This window comes from Gorilla gorilla, chromosome 17, assembly GCF_029281585.2.
Source record: "Gorilla gorilla gorilla isolate KB3781 chromosome 17, NHGRI_mGorGor1-v2.1_pri, whole genome shotgun sequence".
Classification (NCBI taxonomy): Eukaryota; Metazoa; Chordata; class Mammalia; order Primates; family Hominidae; genus Gorilla; species Gorilla gorilla.
In genome coordinates, this window is record NC_073241.2 from 108,776,720 (window position 1) to 108,790,644 (window position 13,925).

At 57.7% G+C, this 13,925-nt stretch overlaps 1 protein-coding gene across 4 annotated transcripts in view; it reads left to right on the top strand.

The window, feature by feature from the left end:
* Positions 1-13,925, top strand: part of NFATC1 (nuclear factor of activated T cells 1) — a 134,008-nt gene that overhangs the window by 66,365 nt on the left and 53,718 nt on the right. For all 4 annotated transcript variants that reach the window (XM_055368668.2, XM_055368670.2, XM_055368669.2 and 1 more), the window contains exon 8: positions 7,315-7,447. In XM_055368668.2, coding sequence (XP_055224643.1) covers positions 7,315-7,447 — 133 coding nt within the window. The remainder of the gene's footprint in view (positions 1-7,314; positions 7,448-13,925) is intronic.

Below are 13,925 nucleotides of genomic sequence, written 5' to 3' on the forward strand. Positions count from 1 at the left end.
GACACCCCAGGGAAGGTCGTCTCATGTGGACCCTCCCGCCCTTTGCTGTCCCCTTGCTGTCACCGTCACCTGTCGCAGAGTAGGCTCCTGGGAGTCAGTGCTGTGCTGAGTTCCCGGGGGGTGGTCAGCACCTGTCCAGACCCGCTCGCAGCACCGAGGGCAGGGCTCTGCGGCATCCCCAGTGGGGACTCCTCACCCCATCCTCCGAGGCCCCCGATTGCACCGACCTCCCCTGTGATGGTGTCCCAAGCACAAGAGCCTGGGCGTGGCTCCTGGACTCGCGATTGGCCACAGCCTGTTAGCGGGTGGTGCACATGTGCGGGGTCGTGGCAGACGCGTGGCTGGGTCACACTTCTGCTGTCACCGGGCTGTTTCCAACTCCCCCAGTCACCTGCCACAGCTTCCCTGGCACCGCGTGCATGCAGCGGGTGCCTGAGGATAATGACCGTCCTCGGATTGGAGATGACCTTTTGTCTGGATGGCTGTAGCTGCTCCCACATCTCCTGCACGGCACCGGTTGCTGCGTGCGTCTCTCCCATCCCTGCGCTTGTGATCCATGTGCTCATGTTTACAGTGGTTTCTTGGAGGCAGCGTCTTCTTGGGTGGTGTCTTGGATCCTCTCTGACGCTGTCTTGTAATTGGCACATGGAGACCATTGATGTTTAGGTCTTTAGTTTTGTTTGTTTTTGTTTTTTTGAAACAGAGTTTCGCTCTTGTTGCCCAGGCTGGAGTGCAGTGGCGTGATCTCGGCTCACTGCAACCTCCACCTCCCGAGTAGCTGGGATTACAGGCATGCACCACCACGCCCGGCTAATTTTGTAATTTTAGTAGAGATGGGGTTTTGCCATGTTGGCCAAGCAGGTCTGGAACTCCCAACCTCAGGTGATCCGCCCGCCTCGGCCTCCCAAAGTGCTGGGATTACAGGCATGAGCCACCGTGCCTGGCCTGATGTTCACTTATTATTGATACAGTTGGACTGATCCCAACGTTGGATTTTTTGAGTGTTCTGTTTAGTCCTATAAAAGCAGTAGAAATCTCTAGGCCAACATAAGATGCCACATGGCTCACAAGGGAGTTTTGAAGACATGCACATGCTTCTGAGCTCAGCAGTGTGTGTCCCTGCGGGTCGGGGGAGTCTTGTGCACCCACTCAGTGTGTGTCCCTGCGGGTCGGGGGAGTCTTGTGCACCCACTCAGTGTGTGTCCCTGCGGGTCGGGGGAGTCTTGTGCCCCCACTCAGTGTGTGCAGGTGGAAGCTGGTCCGTTCAGAAACCTCAGGGAAGAGCCCATCTCGGGTGGCTGGAGGCAGGTGGACAGGACACCGGGGAGGAGTCTTGAGGTCGTCTCCTGTTGGTGGGACGATCGGTGGCCTCCATGGAGAGCGGTGCTGGCACCTTCACTCCCTGTCCCGAGAGGTGGCTCTGTCAGAAAGCAGCGTCTTCCACCCTGCGACTTCAGCGCCCTTCCCCCAAGGACCCATCCCCTTCCCAGAACCTTTTCCAAGTGGTTATCAGATGGAAAAGGTTCCTCCCTGGCCCTGGGTGAAGTGAGCTCACCTGCACCTTCAGTGGTGCTCAGGCCTCCCCTGAAGCTCCTGGCACTCACGGGGTTCCAGTTCAATGCTGTCGCTTTTCTTGCCTTCACCTGAGAAGCCCCTCGAGGAAAGCTGGAGGCCCCGGGGCAGGCCAGCGTTCAGAGGAAGGAGTCTCGGCCTACACGGCCCATTGTCCGCAGAGCCAGTGAGTCAGGGTGCTCAGAAGGGTCCTGGGAACGGCCAGCCACAGGCAAAGGCAGCCGGAGCTGCTGTACCAGCCTCTCCTCCCCGCAGCCCGTTCCCGTGTCCATACCGGCCTCTCCTCCCCGCAGCCCGTTCCCGTGTCCATACCAGCCTCTCCTCCCCGCAGCCCGTTCCCGTGTCCATACCAGCCTCTCCTCCCCGCAGCCCGTTCCCGTGTCCATACCGGCCTCTCCTCCCCGCAGCCCGTTCCCATGTCCATACCGGCCTCTCCACCCCGCAGCCCGTTCCCATTCCTGTGTCCATACCAGCCTCTCCTCCCCGCAGCCTGTTCCCGTGTCCATACCGGCCTCTCCTCCCCGCAGCCCGTTCCCATGTCCATACCGGCTTCTCCTCCCTGCAGCCCGTTCCCGTGTCCATACCGGCCTCTCCTCCCCGCAGCCCATTCCCGTGTCCACACCGGCCTCTCCTCCCCGCAGCCCGTTCCCGTGTCCACACCGGCCTCTCCTCCCCGCAGCCCGTTCCCGTGTCCACACCGGCCTCTCCTCCCCGCAGCCCGTTCCCGTGTCCACACCGGCCTCTCCTCCCCGCAGCCCGTTCCCGTGTCCACACCGGCCTCTCCTCCCTGCAGCCTGTTCCCGTGTCCATACCGGCCTCTCCTCCCCGCAGCCCGTTCCCGTGTCCATACCGGCTTCTCCTCCCTGCAGCCTGTTCCCGTGTCCACACCGGCCTCTCCTCCCCGCAGCCCGTTCCCATGTCCATACCGGCTTCTCCTCCCTGCAGCCTGTTCCCGTGTCCATACCGGCCTCTCCTCCCCGCAGCCCGTTGCCATTCCTGTGTCCATACCGGCCTCTCCTCCCCGCAGCCCGTTCCCGTGTCCATACTGGCCTCTCCTCCCCGCAGCCCGTTCCCGTGTCCATACCGGCCTCTCCTCCCCACAGCCCATTCCCGTGTCTATACCGGCCTCTCCTCCCCACAGCCCGTTCCCATTCCTGTGTCCATACCGGCCTCTCCTCCCCGCAGCCCGTTCCTGTGTCCACACTGGCCTCTCCTCCCCACAGCCCGTTCCCATGTCCATACCGGCTTCTCCTCCCTGCAGCCCGTTCCCGTGTCCATACCGGCCTCTCCTCCCCGCAGCCCGTTGCCATTCCTGTGTCCATACCGGCCTCTCCTCCCCGCAGCCCGTTCCCATGTCCATACCGGCTTCTCCTCCCTGCAGCCTATTCCCGTGTCCATACCGGCCTCTCCTCCCTGCAGCCCGTTCCCGTGTCCATACCGGCCTCTCCTCCCCACAGCCCGTTCCCATTCCTGTGTCCATACCGGCCTCTCCTCCCCGCAGCCCATTCCCATTCCTGTGTCCATACCGGCATCTCCTCCCCACAGCCCATTCCCATGTCCATACTGGCCTCTCCTCCCCGCAGCCTGTGCCCGTGTCCATACCGGCCTCTCCTCCCCGCAGCCCGTTCCCGTGTCCATACCGGCCTCTCTTCCCCACAGCCATTTCCTGTGCCCATAAGGTCTGTGGCTCCCCGCTGGCCGGGCGTTTGCAACTGCCCAGGGGGCTGGCAGCCTTCGTCCATGGGGTCATTGCCAGGCCTCCCCACCTACTGGGTGTCTGATTCGTTCCTCCCCACTGGGCTGCCCTTGCTCTGCTGTGCGTCTGTGCTGGGTACACTGACATCTGGCTCTCCGTCCCTCTGCCTGCAGGCAGTGTACCCTGGTGCCTGGCCTCGTGCTGCCTACCCTCCCTAGCCCTAGCTCTGTCGGGGTCTCCACAGGCTTCGCCAGCCCTGCATATGCACGCGGGATGCGGGATGCAGGATGTCAGACGCAGGATGTGGGGTGCACGATGCCAGAGCTGGGCTGCCCAGCCGCTGGCCTGCCCTGTCCTCCTAGGCAGGGAGAGCAGCCAGGAGGAGCCATGAGCCTTTCCGCATTGAAAACAATCCCAGCCAAGCTGACATCCACATTCTCTGTGATTTTCTGTTTTACTTTTGACACTGGCATATTTCGAAGGAGGCTTAACAACTGTATGTTTTAAAAGAAACTTAAGAGCACATGTGAAAAATTGTGTACTTCAAGTTTATTGGTTGTTTTTTGTTTGTTTTTTGTTTTTTTGAGACAGTCTCGCTCTGTCACCCAGATTGGAGTGCAGTGGCTTGATCTCAGCTCATTGCAGCCTCCACCTCCCAGGTTCAAGCGATTCTCATGCCTCAGTCTCCCGAGTATCTAGGACTACAGGTGCCGGCCACTATGCCTGGCTAATGTTTTTGTATTTTTTTTTAGTAGAGACGGGATTTCACCATGTTGTCCAGGCTGGTCTTGAACTCCTGACCTCAGGTGATCCGCCCACCTCGGCCTCCCAAAGTGCTGGGATTACAGGCGTGAGCCACCGCACCCGGCCTGCTGTTTCATTTTTAATCTCTTAAATGGAGTTTGCTTTAATATATATTTTTTCTCATCATAAAGGAACTTCATACTCATCGTGGACATTTGGACAATATAAAAAAGGAAATAAAACCTAGTGTAGTCTCACCAACTGAGACATAACCACTGCTGGCATTGGGCATGCGTCCTGCTCCATTTGCTGCTGTGTGTGGATGTTCACGCAGACACACACACACACACACAGAGTACATTATATTGTGGATATATGTGTTTCTCTGTGTATGTGTATGTATGTGTGTGTGTATATATATATATATAATTTTTTTTTTTTTTTGAGACAGGGTCTTGCTGTGTCATCCAGGCTGGAGTCCAGTGGCTTGATCATGGCTCACTGCAGCCTTGACCTCCCAGGCTGAAGCAATTCTCATGCCTCAGCCTCGCCAGTAGCTGGGGACACAAGTGTGCCCTATTCTGCCCAGCTAATTTTTAAATTTTTGTAGAGGTGCGGCCTCGCGGTGTTGCCCAGGCTGGTCCTGAACTCCCGGGCTCAAGCAATCCTCCCACCTGGGCCTCCCAAAGTGCTGGGATGACAGGTGTGAGCCACGGTGCCCGCCTGTGCATATTTTGTGAACAAAATGGGATGTGCTGTGTCTACGGTTTTTGTACTTTCTGTAAGTAAGTGTATGAGCTTCATCTCAACAGTGGAGTTTAAAGCAGGTTGCGTAGGTGCTGGTGCCATTTGGAACCCGTATTTTTTCCGGTACGGACGAGTTTCCCTCTCCCCTCCTGTTCTTCCGTGTTTCTTCTTTATCGCTTCCTTCTCTGTGTATTTAAGTGGCAGTGCTCCCACGGAGATAGTATTTTTGTCATATAATTTGTCTATTTAGAGACTTGAAGTGGGTTGGCCTGTGCCCACATCAACATAGGCCCTTCCAGTCAGGTAGGACCTAGGAAAACTGGCATGCACCGTCCAGCCTGCCCCACAGGGTCCCGCCTCTGCCCGTCCAGCCTGCCTCACGGGGTCCCCGCCTCCACCCAGTCTGGCCCACAAGGTCCCGCCTCCGCCCAGCCAGCCTGGCCCACGGGGTCCCCGCCTCCACCCAGTCTGGCCCACAAGGTCCCGCCTCCGCCCAGCCAGCCTGGCCCACGGGGTCTCCGCCTCTGCCCAGCCAGCCTGGCCCATGTGGTCCCCGCCTCCACCCATCCAGCCTGTCCCACAGGGTCCCGCCTCCGCCCATCCAGCCTGTCCCACAGGGTCCCCGCCTCCACCCCAGCCTATCTCACAGGGTCCCCGCCTCCCCACTCCTCGCTGCTGCCTGTGAGTGCCTCCCGGCCCGTTACTATTTCAGTCTCGGCTTCCGTGAGACGTTTCCTTCTTGTCTCTTCCCTCAGCTGCTTCTGCTCTAAAGACCCACCTGGTGTAGCTGCTGACTCCTTCGCAGCTGCCCTGAGCGCTGCTGAATTCAGAAAACAGCCTTGGAGGAAGCGTCTCTTTATCCCCCGTACAAATGCCGAGACAGGCTCCGGGTGGCCAGAGCTTCCCGGGTCAGCCCGGGAGATGGCCCAGACCCACAGTGCTCTGGGGGCAGCCCGGCCCCGCCCACTGACAGCACTCATGGCCCCTCCGGCGGCAGCTTCAGCTCTCCTGGGGCAGCTCTGATGGCGGGGCAAAGGCAGGAAGATGCCCATGTGCCATGGCTTCTGCTTCTTCCCAGTGAACTGCAGTTAATTAAACAACACAGACCTGCTGCCAGGAGAAAGTGTGGCCCCCGGGCACAGGGCCCAGTGGGGTGGGGAGCGGGGCTGCAGGGAGGGCATGGCCCCTCTGCATTGGTGTCTGGGCCTCAGCTGTTTCATTATTTGTAAATGAAAGAGCCTGGGCCTCGAGTTGTCTTCAGTTTTCTGTCTTTAACACTCTTAAGATTTCGTTGTTAATGTGATTCAATCAATTTGGCTAAGTTAGGTGCTGAGCTATAATTAATTATTTTAACAAGAGAAGTAATACAATGGATTTTTCTCCCGCTTGTTAAACTAAGTCATACGATTATAAAAATGAAACTTTATAGATGCGACTCCCGCCAACCCTCTCCCCAGATACCAAGTGCCGCCCTCGGCAGGGATGCCTGCATCACCCCGGTCATTTAGGGTCATTAGGGGCCCGAGTAACGCTGGGGCCTGAGCACGCGGTCGGGGTCTCTGTGTCCCAGCCCCCCACCCAGCCCCGACCTCTGCGAACAGCGCCACACGTCCCGTGGCTTGTGTTTCGTGTGTATACTTGAAACAGCATGAGTTTCGTAAACATGCTGCTGGCTGTTATATTAAAAACATGAGAAGGTAACGGCAGCCTCCACACGCCGCCCTCTGCTGTCTGTGCCTCCGTGCCCTTGGCTGTTCCCACCCCGGGGTCTGCGGGGGTCAGGGCCTGCCTCCTCTTCCTCAGTTGGAGTGAATTTGGGGTCTGACTGAGGGCCTCGGCCATCGTCAAATGTGACAAACACAGGCCCTCCCCAGAGACCGCGTCTCCAGGAAGCACCTGCTCCTCCAGGTTTCACTGCAGTCACCTGAGCAGGTGCTGGGCCACCGAGCACTTCCATCATACAGCGGCTGGTGGCGGAGCCTTGGGTCATTTTCTGAAGGTCACCAACCCTTTAGCATCGGAGCAGGCAGAGCCTTTTGCATCCCCGCCAGGCCCCTTGCCCAGGTGGCCCCGGGCAACCTCCGCCCTCAGGCACCCGCTCCCAGCTCTGTTTACAGCTTCTCTTTTCCTGGCTTCTTTCCCCATATTGACAAGATTTCAGTCTTAGGTTGGTCTTGTCTGCTCTGCTGCTCTGAGGAAGCCTCTTGGCTCCTAGGTGTGCAAGAAGCCAAGGGCAGCCCCTTCCCTGTGAGCGTGCATGTCCACACGCGTGTGCAGGTGGCACAGAGCATCCAGGGCTGCCATCAGCTGCTTCTGGACCGCCCAGGTGGCCGGTTGGGAGTTTACCGTCACGGCAGCCCTGTGCCGCCGTGGAAACGCGGGGTGGCCGTGTGGCCGCCGTGGAAACGCGGGGTGGCCGTGTGGCCGCCGTGGAAACGCGGGGTGGCCGTGTGGCCGCCGTGGAAACGCGGGGTGGCCGTGTGGCCGCCGTGGCGCAGCAGCCATCGCCTGCCCGGTGCTGATTGTGCCTCCTCCTGTGTGCCCTTCTCCTCTAGAATTCTCTGGTGGTTGAGATCCCGCCGTTTCGGAATCAGAGGATAACCAGCCCCGTTCACGTCAGTTTCTACGTCTGCAACGGGAAGAGAAAGCGAAGCCAGTACCAGCGTTTCACCTACCTTCCCGCCAACGGTAACGCCATCTTTCTAACCGTAAGCCGTGAACATGAGCGCGTGGGGTGCTTTTTCTAAAGACGCAGAAACGACGTCGCCGTAAAGCAGCGTGGCGTGTTGCACATTTAACTGTGTGATGTCCCGTTAGTGAGACCGAGCCATCGATGCCCTGAAAAGCAAAGGAAAAGGGAAGCTTCGGATGCATTTTCCTTGATCCCTGTTGGGGGTGGGGGGGTGGGGGTTGCATACTCAGATAGTCACGGTTATTTTGCTTCTTGTGAATGTATAACAGCCAAGGGGAAAACATGGCTCTTCTGCTCCAAAAAACTGAGGGGGTCCTGGTGTGCATTTGCACCCTAAAGCTGCTTAAGGTGAAAAGGCAAATAGGTATAGCTATTTTGCAGGCACCTTTAGGAATAAACTTTGCTTTTAAGCCTGTAGTCCTGATGTGGTCTTTAAGGATGGTGAATGAGCTTTGTGCTGGGCGGACGTCCCCGAGACACTTCTCCAGGGGTAACTTCATCTCCTGGGACCACGGGCATCCAGGCTGGGGCACCTTCTCCTCAACCTGCCTGCCCCTCACCCGCCGTGGGAATGGCTCCTTTTCACTCATAAAAAAAAAAAAAAATCATCTTACCTTTTTAACCTTTAGGGTGTTTTCTTAAAGAAAATACCATCCAGTTTGTTTTTTCAGTCCCTGAACCAGCAGAAGAGAAAGGCGTCCCCCACGCCATCCCCGGCTTCGTTTGTGGGTACAGGCCACTCCCCCCAGCTCGGAGAGGACAGAATTAGCGGTCATCCTGAATTTTACTGTATTTTGTGGGTACAGGCCACTCCCCACAGCTCGGAGAGGACAGAGTTAGCTGTCATCCTGAATTTTACTGTATTTTGGGTAAGCTTAGCTAATATCAACAATCTTTTTATATTGCTTTTTTTCTAAAAACTGCAGAGATTCCTATCATCTGAGAGGGAAATTACACACTGGGAGCTAATTGCAAAAGCAGCTGCGTTCTCTTAGTAAAATCAGGGTGTTTTTGAAGGTTTCCATTTTCTCTGAATGTAAACAGCATTTGTAATAGACCAGATCCTAAGGAAGCCCTTGAATCCCCACGTTCACACCAAACTGTTGGGACTCCCTGTTTTATCAGGCAAGCTCTGGAAATGCCTCTCAAGATGTGGAAAATGGGGTTTTGCTGTAAAGTCGCTGTACCCTAAGAGTGTCTGTGAGACAGAGCTGCACGGGTGACGTGCAGCCCCCAGCCCAGCCCTCGCGGGGAAGAGCCTCACGCTCTGTGACCCCCAGGATTGTGGGGAGGGCCTCATGCTCTGGGACCCCCGGGATTGTGGGGAAGGGCCTCACTCTCTGGACCCCCCTGGGGTTTACGTGGTCTGTGCCGCCCACACTTAGTGAGTCCAACCCATTCTTGGAACAAAGTACAATATATCTTACAGAAGGAAATATTTTATCTTTTTCTGAAAATATAATGATTGTGTTCTAATTAAACTTCAAGCATGGTTGACCAGAAATTGAATGTTTTAAAGAAAACCTAGGCCTTATAGAGAAGGATTGCTTTCCAGAGCAGTGCATTAATTTTTTTCTTATTTGCTCAGCATGCGGCAGTCCCCACCGTGGGTTTGAGTAGCACTGACTTTAGCACAGATCACGTATCTCAGAGGCAGAAGGGGCGTGCGGGGAGCGTGCCTGCCCTTCACAGGCAGGAGGTGGAGGCCCCCAGGACCGTGGCCACAGCATGAAGCTGGTGGGGCTGAGCCGCTCCTGCTACCTCCAGTCCACACCCCACCTGGCAGCCGGCCGTCCTGTCCTACCAGCCGCACTCCTGCCTCGGTCGGCCCCGGCTCCCCTCTCAGCTCTGTGCGCAGCGTGGACATCTCTCCTGGACCCCCTGCCCAGTGTCTCGGCTGCACCCTCCACCCCCCATCTGCCCCAGCATGGCTCAACGCAGGCCGGGTTCCCCAGGCTCGCCCTGGGCACCAGCCTTCGCCCGTTCTCCCTCTCTTTGCCTCCGTCGTCTCTTCTCTCCTGGACGTAGCACCATGGTCCCTGGGTGACCATCCCTGGTCCCCACAAGCAACTGACCAGCCCCACCAGCCCCCAGGGGCTCCCCAGCTCCCTGTCACCCCACCTGGTCCTGGGGGCTGCAACCGCAACCTGCACCGGACTGTGAGCCCCTCAGGCAGAGCCCCCAGGCTGCCGCAGGGCGAGATCCCCAGTGTTGACACTGGGCCTACCTCGAGGCCACTGTCAGTGTGGTTCTTAAATAAATAAATGAATGAATAGAAACCAGCACCCAGGTATCCGTGTTCCGTCCCGCGCGCCCGCTGCACTTCCTACCTCTGCAACCCCGGCTGGGTCTGAGGACGCCGAGGCCACTCCAGGACCTGCGTCCTCCGTGCTGTGCATCTGTGTCTTGGGGTCCAGCTCAGATGGCTTCTGCCACGTGGTCCAAGAGATAGTTGCCAGCTCTGCTTCCGCAGACCCTGGAGGTGGAGGCAGGACGGGTGGCTGTGGGTGGAAGACAGCTGGTTAGCAAGCACCGGCCTGACTCAAAGCTGCTCTTGGCTTTTTCCCTTTTCTACACCGTCATCATGGGGTCGTTAGCAGTCTAGGTTTCCGCTGTGCCGATGAGCTTCGGGTCTGCATGCCCAGGGGTCACGGCAGTGAGGGGCTGACTCCTAGGGTCATGAGATGTGCTGTTGAAATGCACAAGGTGACAACAGTGAACCCACTTACACTCCAGCTGTGGAATTCATTTCACGTACACATTTGTAAAGTCAAGTCTCATTGTAGGTTTTCCTTCAAAATTGCCGTCTCCACAGGCAGCACAGGGAGGCCCCTCCAAGAGCTCCAAGCATTTGGAATCCAGGTGCCCGAGGTGTCCGGTGCTTGTGGGGGGCGGGTTGGGGACACGCCTTGGCCACCAGCCGCCCGCACTCCTCATCTCAGCGCCGAACGCATCCTCTGATGACTCGGCTGAAGATGAGCTCAGTCCGCAGCCCCTGTCCCGGCTCCGCCTCCCGTCTTCAGGGGGCCTCGCGTCTCTCCTTTTGAGTCAGAAGGTCGCAGTGGTCGGCCTCCGGGAATCAGGCATCTGAGTGCAGGGGGCCCCCGGGCTCAGGTGGGGCTGACACCTCTGGCTGATGGTCTGTGATGGGACCCAGAGGGAGAGTTCCCTTCACCCTCCCTGGGGGGGGCAGGCGTTAAATGGGGAGAAGTTCCCAGCAGAATGTGTGAGCCCCATGAACGGAGTGGGCATAGCCCTCGGGGAGTCCTGCCGGCCGCCCCTCCTGACATCCCGGGGTGCTGCCCGGTGAGGAAAGTGAAAATGTTGTCTGCAGTTAAAGAGGCTGGAACACACGTGCCCACAGAGAGGCTTCCTGAGCGGCTTGTCTGTCACTGTTTTTGTTTAACTGCGCCTGAATTTAATCTCCCGGAAGGCGCATTAGGAGGGCTGAGGGATGATCTGGTGCCAGGAAGGTTGGCAGTTGCGAGAGGTTATTCCAGCACGTCAGCATTAAAGGAGAGAGGCGAACCTGGAACGTGGGAACCCTGCCCAGGTCTGGTTAGAAGGCGGCGTCCACGTGGTCTGGAGCTTGCGTGAGGGGTGCACTTGTGCCCCCAGATACAAGCAGGCAGGGCCGGGAATCTGTCTTGTGGGGGGCTGTGGGCACTTTGGAGAAAGAAAACCAAGTTACAAACTCAAAATTACCTACCAAAGTCAGTATTTTTTTAAACGAGAAAATAAAACATGACAAATGCCAGGTCTTTTTGTCTGAAGTCGTTTTAGTCGGTTACCTGGAAACGCTCCCAGGGCCCCTGAGCTGGGGACATGGAGCTCTTCCCACATCAGTGCCCAGGAGAAGCTGCTCCCGGCCCTAGGTCCCTATGGGAACACACAGCCAGCCCTGCCTCTGTGGGGGTCCCTTTTGTGGCCAGAGCCCCCTTCCTCAGGGGACACGCGGTCCAGCTGAGGGTCATCCCATGACAGGGAGTGGCTGCTGTGATGACCCAGGCACAGAAACAGCTTTGACCACAGAATGTGACATCCAGGGTGTGAAGGCGTCGGAACAGATCTGCCTCAGGATCTGGGGGGTCCCTCACCGGGGGTGGGCGTGGGCCCCGAGCCCAGACAGGAGCCAGCTGGAGACTCAAACATCACGAAGAAGGGAAGACGCGCTTCCCTCCCCCGGTACTAACCAGCCCTTCTGCTGGCCCTGCAACGATGACCTAGGCTTGAGAATCTGTTTCTGCCTCAAGGGGTAGAAAGGGGAATAGATTCCATTACTTCCCTGTTTGCAATGGATTATTAAATCCAGCAATAACCGTGGCATCGGAGAGGTGTTGGTACAGAGGGAGCCGGGGTCCTGTGGCCTTGGGTCCACCCCAGCGATCGTCACGGGAGAGAGTTGCTCAGGGTGTGAGCCGTGGGGCGGGGGCGGCTGTGAAACTGAGGTCCCCGTGCACAGATCCCACCGCCCAGGGTCGACAGCTGGGGGCTTTCTCCGCTGGCACTTCCCAGGCAGCAGAACCGGCCCCTCTAGGAAGCCCCCTCCAGGTGGCGTGGCCCAGGCCCTCAGTAAGCTCAGCTGGGGCTGTGTGAGCTGAGGGGCTCGGAGCACCCCGCAAGGGATCCGCCTGATTGCAGACAAGCAGTTCTGGGCCGCCGCCCGACCTCCATGCCCTTCTGCTCAGCCTGGCAGCCTCCCCTTCCCAGGGGTTTCCCATTCTGCCTTTTCCCTGGACTTTCCAGCTCACCTTGTCCAAGTCCACTGCATGTAAAGCTTGATCCTGAGACAGTGAAGTTCGTGAGGTCTCTGCAGATGCTCAGCGGCCCCAAATCACCCTTTCGCTGCCATTGGCCAAAAGCACAGCCTGGGTGGGCCTCGAACACCTGTGGCCTCTTCCCCTCCCCTCCCCTCACCTCACACACTTGGAGGCACCCTGGGGCTGGGCCTGAGCTCGGCTCTCACTGCAGAGTGAACCTGCCCACCTCAGACACCCAGGCATGGCTCCCGCCTTCCCTCATCTGATCCTGCCACCGTGGCGGCTGCCTGCCAGCTCCTGACAACGTCAGGTCAGCCCTGGCCTCGCAGCGCTCTGGGTTTCAGCCTTAAGAGACTTCCCATGTGTTGGCTGTGGGCGCCTTGATGCACCAGGGCCTGGTCACGGGTTCTCAAAGCAGAGATTCTCCTGGCACCCCTCGTGCGCCCTCCAAGGGCCTAAAACGCAGACGACCCACACTCCATGCCGTGTCCTGCACAGGAACCAGAGTGGCCTCCCCTTTCTGCAGCTTGTGGGGGTCAAGCCGGGACCCCTACACTGATGTTTCAGCCCAGCTCTGCCCCAGCTTAGAAGTCCTACCTGATTTCAGACAGAGCAGATGATGCTGACATTTCCAGCCCACAGCGTGGCCTGTGCCACGCTCCAGGTCGCCACAGGGGCGAGAATTCTGGGAGCCCAGCTGCCGAGTGCTTCTGGGGTTGGAGCTGAGCTGGCCCCACCTGTGAACAGCAGCCTGTGGGCCCCTCATCCCTGTTCTACTGAAGGCCCCACAACCACCCGAGGGAGACAGCTTTTATTAAATTTCAGGTTTTGTCGGTTGCCTCGCTCTTCAGACAGCAAGTGAGAGAAGCGTGTTCTCACGGTCACTGTCAACGTTGCGAGGGAAGCGTGTTCTCACGCTCACTGTCAGCGTTGTAAACCTGAGGGAGGCGTGTTCTCACGCTCACCGTCGACGTTGTAAACCTGAGGGAAGCGTGTTCTCACGCTCACTGTCGACGTTGTGAGGGAAGCGTGTTCTCACGCTGTCAATGTTGTGAGGGAAGTGTGTTCTCACGCTCACCGTCGACGTTGTAAACCTGAGGGAAGTGTGTTCTCACGCTCACTGTCGACGTAAACCTGAGGGAAGCGTGTTCTCACGCTCACTGTCGACGTTGTGAGGGAAGCGTGTTCTCACGCTCACTGTCGACATTGTAAACCTGAGGGAAGCGTGTTCTCACGCTCACTGTCGACGTAAATCTGAGGGAAGCATGTTCTCACGCTCACTGTCGACATTGTAAACCTGAGGGAAGTGTGTTCTCACGCTCACTGTCGACGTAAACCTGAGGGAAGCGTGTTCTCACGCTCACTGTCGACGTTGTGAGGGAAGCGTGTTCTCACGCTCACTGTCGACATTGTAAACCTGAGGGAAGCGTGTTCTCACGCTCACTGTCGACGTAAATCTGAGGGAAGCATGTTCTCACGCTCACTGTCGACATTGTAAACCTGAGGGAAGTGTGTTCTCACGCTCACTGTCGACGTAAACCTGAGGGAAGCGTGTTCTCACGCTCACTGTCGACGTAAATCTGAGGGAAGCATGTTCTCATGCTCACTGTCGACATTGTAAACCTGAGGGAAGCGTGTTCTCACGCTCACTGTCGACATTGCAAACCTGAGGGAAGCATGTTCTCACGCTCACTGTCAACGTTGCGAGGGAAGC